At 44.2% G+C, this 12,959-nt stretch overlaps 1 protein-coding gene across 4 annotated transcripts in view; it reads left to right on the plus strand.

Annotated features, from left to right (window-relative positions):
• Window positions 1–12,959, plus strand: part of DNAJC13 (DnaJ heat shock protein family (Hsp40) member C13) — a 248,732-nt gene that overhangs the window by 141,445 nt on the left and 94,328 nt on the right. For all 4 annotated transcript variants that reach the window (XM_069730085.1, XM_069730086.1, XM_069730087.1 and 1 more), the window contains exons 14-17: window positions 2,303–2,410; window positions 4,314–4,469; window positions 6,823–6,879; window positions 9,075–9,196. In XM_069730085.1, the coding sequence (XP_069586186.1) occupies window positions 2,303–2,410; window positions 4,314–4,469; window positions 6,823–6,879; window positions 9,075–9,196 (443 nt within the window). The remainder of the gene's footprint in view (window positions 1–2,302; window positions 2,411–4,313; window positions 4,470–6,822; window positions 6,880–9,074; window positions 9,197–12,959) is intronic.

Raw genomic sequence — 12,959 nt, forward strand, 5'->3', positions numbered from 1 at the left:
ATAGCTGCCAACCCTTGGGTAACACGATTTATTAGAGCTGCTGTGAGATCTAGACCCATAACCATAAAAAGACTACCACTTTGGGACTGGAACCTAGTCTTGTCAGCTCTAACAGACTACCATTTGAGCCTATAGAGTCAATACCCCTTAAAATCTTATCACTTACAACTGCCCTTCTGATAGCCCTAACATCAGTCCGTAGAATAAGTGATCTCCAAGCCCTGTTCATGAGCCCTTCCTTCACAAAAATCTTGGATGATAGGGTTATCCTACAAACTGACCCTGCCTATCTACCTAAAGTAGCGTCCAAATTTCACAGGTCCCAGGAGATAATCCTTCCTTCCTTCTGTCCAGACCATAAAAATTAGAAAGAAGAAAAATTCCATACATTAGATGTAAGAAGGTGTCTAGTTCAATACCTAGAATCCACCGGAAACGCAGTTCCCGAGGGGCTGAAAGCTCATTCTACAAGGGCTATGGCGACCTCCTGGGCCGAAAGGTCGGAGGTATCAATAGACCAAATCTGTAAGGTGGCCACCTGGTCATCACCTTCAACCTTTTTTAGACACTACCTTCTAGACCTAGCCTTTTCATCTGACTTAACCTTCGGAAGAAGGGTTCTGCAGGCTGTGGTCCCTCCCTAAGCAACAATCTCTGCAATTCTCTCTGTGGTGCTTTCATGGGGGACTGAGAAAAGCATAGTTACTTGCCGATAACGGTATTTCTCAGAGCCCATGACAGCACCCGCTTATTCCCCCCCTCATCACGTGTGCGGTGAGCACATTATATTATACGAAGTGTTTTATATATAGACACGGTGTTAAGAAATATGTTAAAAGTGTATATTTTTTGTTGTCACTAACCTGGAGGACCTCCGATGCTCTGTAAACCAAACTGATGCAGGGGAGAGGTACCGCCCTTTTATCCTGTAGGTTTTCTGTCCCTGAAGGGCGGATCCCCTCTCTCTGGTGCTGTCATGGGCTCTGAGAAATACCGCTAGCAGTAAGTAACTATGCCTTTTATCTTTTCCCAAGAGTAAAAGGAGAAATTGGACACCAGAAGTTGTTATCCAATTTGTCCGGAGTACGCGGATTCCCCATATGTGGGGGTAAACCACTGTTTGGGCACACGGCAGAGCTCAGAAAGGAGGGAGCTCCATTTGACATTTTGAACGCAAAATTGGCTGGAATCAATGGTGGAGCCATGTCGCGTTTAGACCCCCTGATGTACCTAAACAGTGGAAACGCCCCAATTCTAACTCCAACCCTAACACCAACACACCCCTAATCCCAACCCTAACCACAAACCTAACCCTAATCCCAACCATAACCCTAATCCCAAACCAAACCCTAATCCCAACTCTAATCCTAACTTTATCCCCAACCTTAACCCTAACCCTAACTTAAGCCTAACTGTAACCCTAATTGGAAAATGGAAATAAATACATTTTCTTTATTTTATTATTTTTCCCTAACTAAGGGGGTGGTTTATTTACTATTTTTTTTATTTTGATCACTGTGATAGACTCTATCACAGTGACCAAAATGAACCAATAGGAAAAATCTTCCTATTGTTGCTGGGTGCCAGTCGGCAGATCTCGGCGGGCGCACTGTGCAATGTGCCCGCCATTTTCTTCCTGGGAGAAGATGGCGGCGTCCATGGGGGGAAGCAGGAGGGCCGAGGAGCACTGGAAGGGTACCAGGGAGGGGATCGGAGACCCTGTTTCTCTCTCCTCTGATGTGCGATCACATCAGAGGAGAGAGAAATTAAATGGCACATCATACTTTTTTCTTTTTTCCGGTCGCCATTATACGGTTATTAACAACGATCATAAAACCGGAGTTGGTAAAAACCAACCCAAATCATGTTCTCTGGGGTCTCGGCTACCCCCTTCAGCCGTGACCCCGGAGAAAATCCGACTCTGGGGGGCGTTATGCACTTTTTCCACAGCGCTGTTAATTAAAAGGCGTATTGGCGGTCGTTAGGGGTTAATAATAAAGACCTTCAGTTAAAAACTGCATTTTGATTTTACTTGGCTTAATTTGGTCTAATATTTAAATTTGTTTGGTGATCTGAATGCTTTTAAGTATGACAAACATGCAAAAGAATAGGAAATTGGGAAGGGTGTAAATTCTTTTACTTACACGATAACATGCTCACCCCCTACAGACTGACACAATCAAAACTCTAACCGCTGCAGCTCACCTGCTTTTTGACTGTTTCTGAATACCAGCATATTTTTTTTCGTTGCTATATAATATAATATATAATCAATGTTCTTTATTCCCTTTTTTTAAATCAGCCAATGCATGATGACTATGACTTAAGGCAAGAGCAATTGAACAAAGCATCTCTTCTTTCTTCCAAAAAGTTTCTGGAAAACTTATTAGAAAAATTTAATTCCTGTGTGGTAAGTAAACAAATTTCTAATCCACATATCTATTTTTTTACTGTAATTTCCCTATGGTGCATGAGCCAAGAACAAGTTACAGATGAGACAGTGTATGAGCTGCAGGATAACTTATTGTCATTAAAAATGGCCTTTATTGGCTGTAGATTGTCTCACAAGCGATTCATTAACCATAATAAATATTGCATACGACAATCTTGTCACTCTCCCAGCAGGGCAGTGTAGCCGGTAAGCTAAACCTCCGACTCCTCAATTTCCCTGACTCAGACTCCACAGCACTGGTCACTACTGAGCATGTACATAAAGTGCAGCACAGACTCCTCTCCATAGCACTAGTCGCTACTGAGCATGTACATAAAGTGCAGCACAGACTCATCTCCACAGCACTGGTCACTACTGAGCATGTACATAAAGTGCAGCACAGATTCATCTCCACAGCACTGGTCACTACTGAGCATGTATATAAAGTGCAGCACAGAGTCATCTCCACAGCATTGGTCACTACTGAGCATGTACATAAAGTGCAGCACTGATTCATCTCCACAGCTCCGGACACTACTGAGCATATTCATAAAGTTCAGCACAGATGCATCTCCACTAAAAGCAGAGATCCTTAGATCAGGAATAGAACAGACATTTATAGGACATTTCATAACTTTGCCAAATTATTATGAGAACATTTACAGCCCATCTTGCATTGTACTACTGTACCCAATTTATTATATATCTTAGGAGTCAGTCTGTTTTAAACAGACACCACCAAATTGAACCGCAACTCCGACCACAACTCCAACTCCACAGCCCTGCCTCCCAGCCAGAAGTAGTCTTTAAAGTGCAGCTCTACTTTAGAGGCTCTGGCCTCAACAATATATTTTAATGGAAGCTGCCTGACCGCTGTACTTAAACTGCAGCACCTGGAAGAAACTTTTATCTCTCTCGTGCCACCGGTTTTCAGTCAAACATGCATGCCCAGATCAATGATTCACCGCTCAGGCACTCATGTTCATGCCACAAGCACACCCTGTTGCAGACTGACATCCAGCACTGCAGTGCATCAGTACACAATCGGCTGTTAGTATGATTTCTGCAGATCTTCTGGAACACTATAGGGTGAGGTGAGGATTTTGTGTAAACAGTCAGTAATAATTTTTCTTATATACTTCACTTATCTGTTCCCCCCCCCTTTTTTTGTTTTATGTGTAAAAAATACTTGTACAATGACATTTGATCAGAAATGCTGCACTTCCTAATCTGTCCGCTATCTACTCACAATCAAACCCTTGGATTCCCAAATAGCAATAAATCATTTATCATAGGTAATGTAAGTTTTGCTCTGTTACTTAAAGGGGCTGTCCACTACTAGTACAACCATTTGTTGATCAAAATGTCCCCCCTCCCATAAACTAGTAAAGCCTATACTAATCTCATGTGGCTGCGCGATTCCCGCGATGTCTGCACTCGCGATCCTAGGGCGCTTGTGTGGTTGTTAAGACACCTGACGCTAAGTTAGCGCTGGCGTCACTTTCCCCGTCTTCGGACAAATCGAGCATGAAGAGGAAATCCGGGCTGCAGCTTTTTTTCAGGCATCCTCTTCCTGCTCAATTCAGTAGTAGGTTGGGACAGTGACGTCAGCGCTGACTGGGCGCCGGTGTCGCATGTTACAATAACAGCATGAGAGACCGAGAGTCGACACCTCGGGAACGGCGGCAGCATGGAAGGTGAGTATAGGCTTTATTATTTTATGGGGGCCAAGCGAGGGGTATGAGAAGTTGTCTAAGTAGATGACAACTTCTTTAACCTCCCATTTATTAGATATTTGTGCCTTCATTATGGTGAACATATTTATTTAATGTTGCCATTATTTAATAAATGCTATTGTTTAGTTGTTTTTTTTCTGTTTTAGATTTATGGGACTGGAGCTTTGGTTATCAGCTCACTCTTGGATTTCCTCACCTTTGCCCTCTGTGCACCATACAGCGAGACAACGGAAGGGCAGCAGTTTGATATGCTGCTTGAGATGGTAGCATCAAATGGTAGAACGCTTTTCAAACTTTTTCAGGTATTCATTTTATAGCTTTATTTATTGTACATTTTTTGCATGCATGTTACAGCTCTAAAGTTTCATCTTGCAATAAGGTGTGGGAGCACATACCGGGAGATGGATTACAGTTGTGTTTTCTCGCAATAAAATGTTTAGCTTTAGTTTTATTAACGTGTACCTCCCAGGTATGTATGCCAATGCGATCACCAGAAGTTTCAATGTGAAGCCTTCAGTCTGATCGGTAAAGCAGCAAAGGTGGCGCGTATAACTAGAGTTAGTTATATGAAAAAGTTTGGGCACCCCTATTAATCTTAAGCTTAATGTTTTAGGCTACGTTCACATTTGCGTTGCGTCGAGCGCTACCATGGCGACGCATGCGTCATGCGCCCCTATATTTAACATGGGGGGCGCATGGACATGCGTTGTGCTGCGTTTTGCGACGCATGCGGTTTTTTTGCCGCAAGCGTAGGGCGCAGAGGACGCAGCAAGTTGCATTTTTTTGCGTCCAAAATTCGGCAAAAAAGGACGCATGCGTCGCAAAACGCTGCGTTTTAGCGTGCGTTTTGTTGCGTTTTTGGTTGCGTCGTGCGTTGCGTCGCCGACGCAACATCGCACAACACAAATGTGAACGTAGCCTAATAAAAACTATTTTTTTTGCAACAGCTATTTCAGTTTCATATATCTAATAACTGTTGGACACAGTAATGTTTCTGCCTTGAAATGAGGTTTGTTGTACGAACAGAAAATGTGCAATCTGCATTCAAACCAAATTTGACAGGTGCAAAAGTATAGGCACCTTTATCATTTTCTTGTTTTAAATACTCCTACCTACTTTTTACTGACTTACTAAAGCACTTTTTTTTGTTTTCTAACCTCATTGAGCTTTGAACTTCATAGCCAGGTGTATGCAATCATGAGAAAAGCTATTTAAAGTGGCCACTTGCAAGTTGTTCTCCTGTTTGAATCTCCTCTGAAGAGTGGCATCATGGGCTCCTCCAAAACAACTGTGTAATGATCTGAAAACAAAGATTATTCAACATAGTTGTTCAGGGAAAGGATACAAAAAGCTGTCTCAGAGATTTAACCTGTCAATTTCCACTGTGAGGAACATAGTAAGGAAATGGAAGAACACAGGTATAGTTCTTGTTAAGGCCAGAAGTGGCAGGCCAAGAAAAACATCAGAAAGGCAGAGAAGAAGACTGGGATCAGGCAAGGACAATCCTCAGACCACCTCCAGAGAGCTGCAGCATCAACTTGCTGCAGATGGTGTCACTGTGCATCGGTCAACTATACAACGCACTTTGCACAAGGAGAAGCTGTATGGGAGAGTGATGCGAAAGAAGCCGTTTCTGCAAGCACGCCACAAACAGAGTCGGCTGAGGTATGCAAAAGCACATTTGGAGAAGTCAATTTATTTTTGGAAGAAGGTCCGTGGACTGATGAAACCAAGATTGAGTTGTTTGGTCATACATTCCAAGAAAAACACTTGCTACCCACAGTAAAATTTGGTGCAGGTTCCATCATGCTTTGGGGCTGTGTGGCCAATGCTGGCACCAGGAATCTTGTTATAGTTGAGGGACGCATGGATTACTCTCAGTATCAGCAGATTCTTGACAATAATGTTCATGAATCAGTGACAAAGTTGAAGTTACGCAGGGGATGGATCTTTCAGCCAGACAATGATCCAAAACACCGCTCCAAATCTACTCAGGCATTCATGCAGAGGAACAATTACACTGTTCTGGAATGGCCATCCCAGTCCCCAGACCTGAATATCATTGAACATCTGTGGGATCATTTGAAGAGGGCTGTCCATGCTCGGCGACCATCAAACTTAACTGAACTGGGATTGTTTTGTAAAGAGGAATGGTCAAAAATACCTTCAGCCAGGATCCAGGAACTCATTAAAAGCTACAGGAAGCGACTAGAGGCTGTTATTTTTGGAAAAGGAGGATCTACTAAATATTAATGTCACTTTTCTGGTGGGGTGCCCATACTTATGCACCTGTCAAATTTTGTTTGAATGCAGATTGCACATTTTCTGTTAGTACAATAAACCTCATTCAAGGCAGAAACATTACTGTGTCCAACAGTTATTAGATATATGAAACTGAAATAGCTGTTGCAAAAAAAAACAATTTTTATAAAACATTAAGCTTAAGATTAATAGGGGTGCATAAACTTTTTCATATAACTGTACTTTATAAAGGAACACACCAGGCCAAACTAATGTACTGTTGTTATGCAAGGTCTAAGACTATATTGTCTTTAAAAGAACTTTGGTTGGGAATGTTTTTTTGTTTTCTTCTTAAATGTTTGTAATTATAGATTTGAATGCTTTTAAACTTGTGTTCTTATATCTTTATTGTAGCACCCTTCTATGGCTATTGTAAAGGGCGCTGGCTTAGTAATGAAGGCTATCATAGAAGTAAGTCTTTCTATGTAGTTATATTGTGTATTAGTACTTGGAATTGGTTTACCCCTCATATTAAAGGGGTATTCTGAGGTTGTCTCTTAAGCAGCTCACAGCTCGGTACTCTCCTGACTTCCTGGTTGCTTGGATTGAGGGGTTGTGCTCCGCCTTTCTGATCCAAAAGTTTCATCCTGCTATTGCACATTATCAGTCTGTCCGTGATTGTTCTGTGCTTACACTGTTACCACTATATTGCATATAGAGGTAAAAGTCCATTTGTATAGCTAAGGAAAGTGCGAGCCATGATTAGGAGAACTGCTCTGGAAACGTCCGATGCTAGGTTTTGGGGAAAATTGTGAATATGTACCAGGGAAAAGAGCCCTATCAGGAGATGAGTGAGGATGTTTATGAGATGCAAAATGTTATAAAGAAATAATGGGCTGGAGATGGGTGTCTGGGATCTTAGGAGTTCACTTCTCTCCTGACATATAAGTAGTACGTGCAGGCACTAGTGGCTAAGGCTTCTTTCACACTAGCGTCGGAATCTCCCCGTCGCAATGCGTCGGGGAGAGATTCCGACGCTAGCGTTTAGCGCATTGCACAATGGAGGCAGCGGATGCATTTCTCCGGCGCATCCGCTGCCCCATTGTAAGGTGCGGGGAGGTGGGGGTGGAGTTCCGGCCGCGCATGTGCGGTCGGAAAAAGCGGTCCGTCTGGAGCAAAAAACGTTACATGTAGCGTTTTTTGCTCCCGACGGTCCGCAGAAGCACGATGCATCCGTCGCTTGACGGATGCGACGTGTGGCAATCCGTCGCAAATGCGTCGTCAATACAAGTCTATGGGGAAAAAACGCATACTGCAAGCACTTTTGCAGGATGCGTTTTTTCTGCAAAACGACGCATTGTGACGGATTGCAGAAAACGCTAGTGTGAAAGTAGCCTAAGCTTGGAAACCAGCTGTATACTACCTTATTTAAAAGATTTAACCACAGGAGAATCAAGGCAGATAAAAAAAATCATGTCAATAGCAAACTTTCTAATTTTCCTGCTGTCTACCTAGCTAAAGCAATTTACCATTAAAATCCATAACTATTTAAAAGTGCTTACTGTAAGTGATATTTGTAATTTGTATGTAACCCCTTCTCATGTACAGCACCATGGAATCAATGGTGCTATATAAATAATAATAATAATAAAAGGGTTATTCCCACTTTATTAAAGTAGAAAAACTAATATGGTCTCCACTCCTGCATAGATAAGGCAAAGATAATTCTATGTTATGCTTTTTTAATGGCCTGAATGGTCTATTTCTTTTGCTTGTGGTGTTGCACAGGGCATAATTCAGCATTTTTTCCTTATGGAGCTTGTCTCACCTTGATAACTTTTTCAAGGTCTCCTGATTGGGATTCCTCTTTATGAGCTAAACTGTAGAACTTATGACCGTCTTGGATATCAATTCATAAAAGCTTTTATGTAAGAATTGTTGTGTAAAAAGCTTTGAAAAGTCACAGAATTTTGGTGCAGCACAAGGCAGTGCTAAAACTACGCAACTTATAGCATTCTCACATTATTTTCACCAAGCTCTGACAAAGTGGACAGAGCTGGAACGGGATGGAGCTTGGCAAGCCTCACGCGTCAAATTCATGACGATGGAACAGTGTTGTTTACGCCACAAATCTTACCAAAGTCCCCGAGTAAGATTTGCGATGAGGCGAACACTAAGATGCATATCTCCTATCAGACGCTCCCGATTCATTAAAAGGCGTGCTCCACTTAATGAATTAGGAGCATCTGATTCCAGCATGCTTCCTAATTCCTAATCGAGAATAACCCTGTCTTGATGAATCGGGGCCTGTGTCTATTCATGACCAACATGGATGACCATTAATTTGAATTATAACTAGTAATTTTCCGGTAGCATATGGCTTTTAGTGAGCAGATAATTAGAACCTTTCCTGATTAACTCCGCTTAAACTAATTGAGAAAAGGAAAAAAAAACCTTGCCTCTGCAGAATGTAATTCTTTGCCGCATAATGAAGCAATGGAGAACAGTATTTTTTTTTGGAATCCGTTCTTCTGCATTGTCAAAAATGTATCAAAATATTCTTAGACTGTAAGCAAACTATTATTGTCAGTGGCGCACATAAGGTAAATTTGGAGCAAACATGCCAAATTCCTATTATCATTTATTATATCATCTTTATTCTTTAGGAAGCAGACAAAGAAATTGCAACAAAAATGCAGGATCTTGCTCTCAGTGAAGGTGCCTTACCTCGACACTTGCACACTGCTATGTTTACAATAAGTGTTGATCAAAGAATGCTCACAAACCGGTGAGTGCATGGTCCTTTCTGCTTTATCACTGAGCACTAACGCATATCCTTAAAACAGTGGCAGATGCAACAAATTGTGATCTGGTTACTGTTCTGAACCACTTCATCATGTAAGCAGGTTCCTCTGAAATTGGATTGTTGGAAACAGGTCCTCCTGGCAACAGATTTCCTTGTGCATTCCAAGTTGCCCCATAAAAATAATAATAAAAAGAACAAACCTATACTCGCCTCTTGCATCTCCGTCTACTCCAGCGCTGCTGCTTTCCGGCCGCTGTGCTCACAGCCAGTACAGAGAAGCAGAGCGCCGGGGACAGACAGCTGAAGGTAAGTATGTAGTGTTTGTTTTTTTTACTTTTAGGATGGTAACCAGGGTAAACATCGGGTTACTAAGCGCGGCCCTGCGCTTAGTAACCCGATGTTTACCCTGGTTACCGGCATCGTTGGTCGCTGGAGAGCTGTCTGTGTGACAGGTCTCCAGCGACCAAACAGCGACGCTGCAGCGATCCGGATTGTTGTCTGGATCGCTGCAGCGTCGTTTAGTGTGAAGGTACCTTAAGCCCCCGATCCGACCTGAAAGATAAGAAAAATCCTTTTTTTATACTCACCTGGGGGCAGTTCGGTCCTATGGATGTTGCGGGTCTGGGTCTGGCGCCTCCCATCTACTTAGGATCACCGCCCTCCTGCTGGCTTCATGGCTCTTCAGCATCGTGCTCCAAAACAGGTGCACTTATCTGCCTTGTCGAGGGCAGAGCAAAGTACTCCAGTGCACAGGCGCTGGGCCTCTCTGACCTTTCCTGGTGCCTGCACACGGCAGTACTTTCCTCCCTCAACAGGACAGATAAGTACGCCTGCGCAGTAGCACGATCCCGGGAAGCCATGAAGTAAGCAGGAGGGTGGCGATCATAAGAAGATGAGAGGCGCCGGACCCGGACCTGCGACACCCATATGACCGGATTGCCCCCCAGGTGAGTACAATAAAACTTATTTTTATTCAGTTGCCATGACAGCACCACGAGAGAGGGGATCCACCCTTCAGGGACAGGAAACCTACAGACATAAAAGGGCGGTACCTCTCTCCCTCATCAGTTGGTTTCCTGTCCCTGACAAGGGGAACCTCTTCAGGCAGGCCTTGAGAAGAAGGTCAAAGAAGATATCCCAGTCCTGGCAGACCGATTCAGGTAGCGGGGGTCCCCTACCTCTGTCTATTTAGGATGCTGGAAGCACCACACGGCAGGGGGGACCGTTTGTGTTCCCTGACAGGAGGGAGAAGCAGCCTTGGGTAAAGTGCTTGCTTCTTTGGGGCCCATCATCACGGTACCTGGTAAGTATGAGGAGCCTCTTCTGTAGCCGCGCCTGGTGGGGCCTCCCAGGGTCTGTCCGCATCCTAGCGGGGGGTATGCACGTCAGTCCGGGCGGGCTGGCGTCCTCGAACGCGTGTGACGGCTCGTGGGATGCGTCTGGAAGGGGGCGTGTCCGGATGACACGGCCTGGCATGCGCAGTAGTGCCACGCCAGCCGATGACGTCTCTCCGGCGTCCGATTCCGGGTCAACTGCCCGGTAATTGCGGGGGGTGCGGGCGGGCCTTCGGGGGTGGGGGGGTGGGGGGGGGTTGGAGACCTCTGGAGCGCGGTCCTGAAGCACTCCACCATTAAACATGGTACCGGACAGGTCACCTGGAGAGCCTGCTGACCTCCATCAGGGGGCAGTACCTTTGGGGCATATTTAAGGAGGAGTATGGGGACTGCTGGGCGCTTCTATCCCATTTTTTATAATGGAGTCACTGGAGCAGGAAGCACTGCAGCCAGAGCAGCTGCTCCAGGCTATTGAGGAGCCTCAGGTGGTCTCCCAGTGACGTTCTAGTGGCAGTAGTAGCGCTGGTGGAGTTAAGAATACTTAATACCGTAGAACATCACCGGCTAGGAAGGACCCCCGCCAGTTACGGTACCACTCACTGCACGTTTGGGTAAGTGATCTACGTGTGTGTTCCTCCTTGTATTCCCTCTCTCCTTGTTATGGGAGAAAATGTTCTGCCAAAGCCAAACATAGGGAGTGTGCCGAGTGTGGGGAACCACTCCCAGATGGGAATGAAAGGGGATTATGTAAACCCTGCAGACAACGCTTGATTGGGGAGGAGGCCCCTGACCTTACTTCCACTTTAAGAGATATGGTTAGACAAGAAGTCAGAGGTTCTATTAAATCCATGTCTCATAAAATGGATGTCAAAAAGAGGAAAGATGTTAGATCCCCAGTTTCGGATTTGGATTCGGACTCGGGTGAATTGAGCTCAGATTCCTTCCCATCATCCTCCTCGTCTGTAGACACCGAGTCCGGCCACACCTGTTTGTCGCTGGATAGAGTTAACTGCCTTGTTAAGGCGGTTAACAACACAATGGGGATTGAGGAGACCCAGTCAGAATGCTCCATTCAGGACATAATGTTCAAAGGTCTAGATCGTAAATCCCGAAGGTCTTTTCCGGTGGTGGACAAAGTAAATACGTTAATTACAAGGGAGTGGAAAAAAACCCGAAAGGAAGGATTCGCCTCCACCAGCATTTAAGAGAAGGTATCCATTCGAGAAGGAAGCATCGGCCTCTTGGGATAAGGCCCAGAAGCTGGATGCAGCAGTAGCCAAGGCGTGCAAAAGAACCTCTCTTCAATTTGAAGATTTAGGAAATCTAAAAGATCCACTAGATAGGAAGGCTGACGTTTTACTTAAAGGTGCCTGGGAAACATCGGTAGGGTCCTTAAGACCAGCAATTGCAGCCACTTGCACAGCACGGTCACTAATAGTGTGGCTAAACCACCTAGAGGGTCAGCTCAAAAGCAAAGCTCTCAGAAATGAGATCATATCCTCCATGCCTATAATTCAGGACGCTGCAGCTTTTCTTTCAGATGCGTCAGCAGATTCTGTTAAATTGGCCGCCAGATCTTCAGTCCTTTCCAACGCAGCCCGTAGGGCCCTATGGATAAAATATTGGCCAGGGGATTTACAGGCCAGATCAAAACTATGTAGCATTCCCTGTGAAGGGGTGCATTTATTTGGACCGGTTCTTGATGAACTATTGGAAAAGGCGGGCGATTATAAAAAAAACGATTCCCTTTCTTAGGAAGACCCTCTTATAGATGGGATTACAATAGAGGATGGTTTAACCACAGAAGGTCAAATAGAGAAAGATCCAGATATGACCATAATAGAAAAAGAGGTAGAGGTTATATGTTTAATACCTCCCAAGACTATAAAAAACCACAATGACTGCCAGACCAGGTAGGAGGTAGGCTTTTAGCCTTCTATCCTGCCTGGTTACAAATCTCCAATAGCCCGTGGATTCTCAATATTATTGAAGTTGGTCTAAAGTTCGAGTTCCATCGGGTTCCTCAAGACAAATTTAATGTAACACCCATCCGTTCTTCTTCTGCAGAGCAATTGGCACTCGAGTCGGAAGTTCAGGAACTTCAACAAAAAGGGGTTCTGGTTAAAGTGCCCGCGGTACAAAGAGGTAAGGGGTTCTACTCCCCTTTCTTTCTGGTCAAGAAACCTGACGGATCCTTTCGTACCATCATTAATTTAAAAGGCCTGAATAAATTTCTGCTGGTTCCTTCCTTTAAAATAGTCTGTAAAAATGGCAATAAAACTTCTCTTTAACAATTGCTTCATGGTTGTCTTCGATCTGAAAGACTCCTATTATCATGTCCCAATACATATAGATCACCAACGATTCCTTAGGGTGGCGGTTTCACTTGATGGCACAGTAGAGCACTTTAA

The sequence above is a fragment of the Ranitomeya imitator genome, chromosome 6 (assembly GCF_032444005.1).
Source record: "Ranitomeya imitator isolate aRanImi1 chromosome 6, aRanImi1.pri, whole genome shotgun sequence".
In the NCBI taxonomy this organism is placed as follows: domain Eukaryota; kingdom Metazoa; phylum Chordata; class Amphibia; order Anura; family Dendrobatidae; genus Ranitomeya; species Ranitomeya imitator.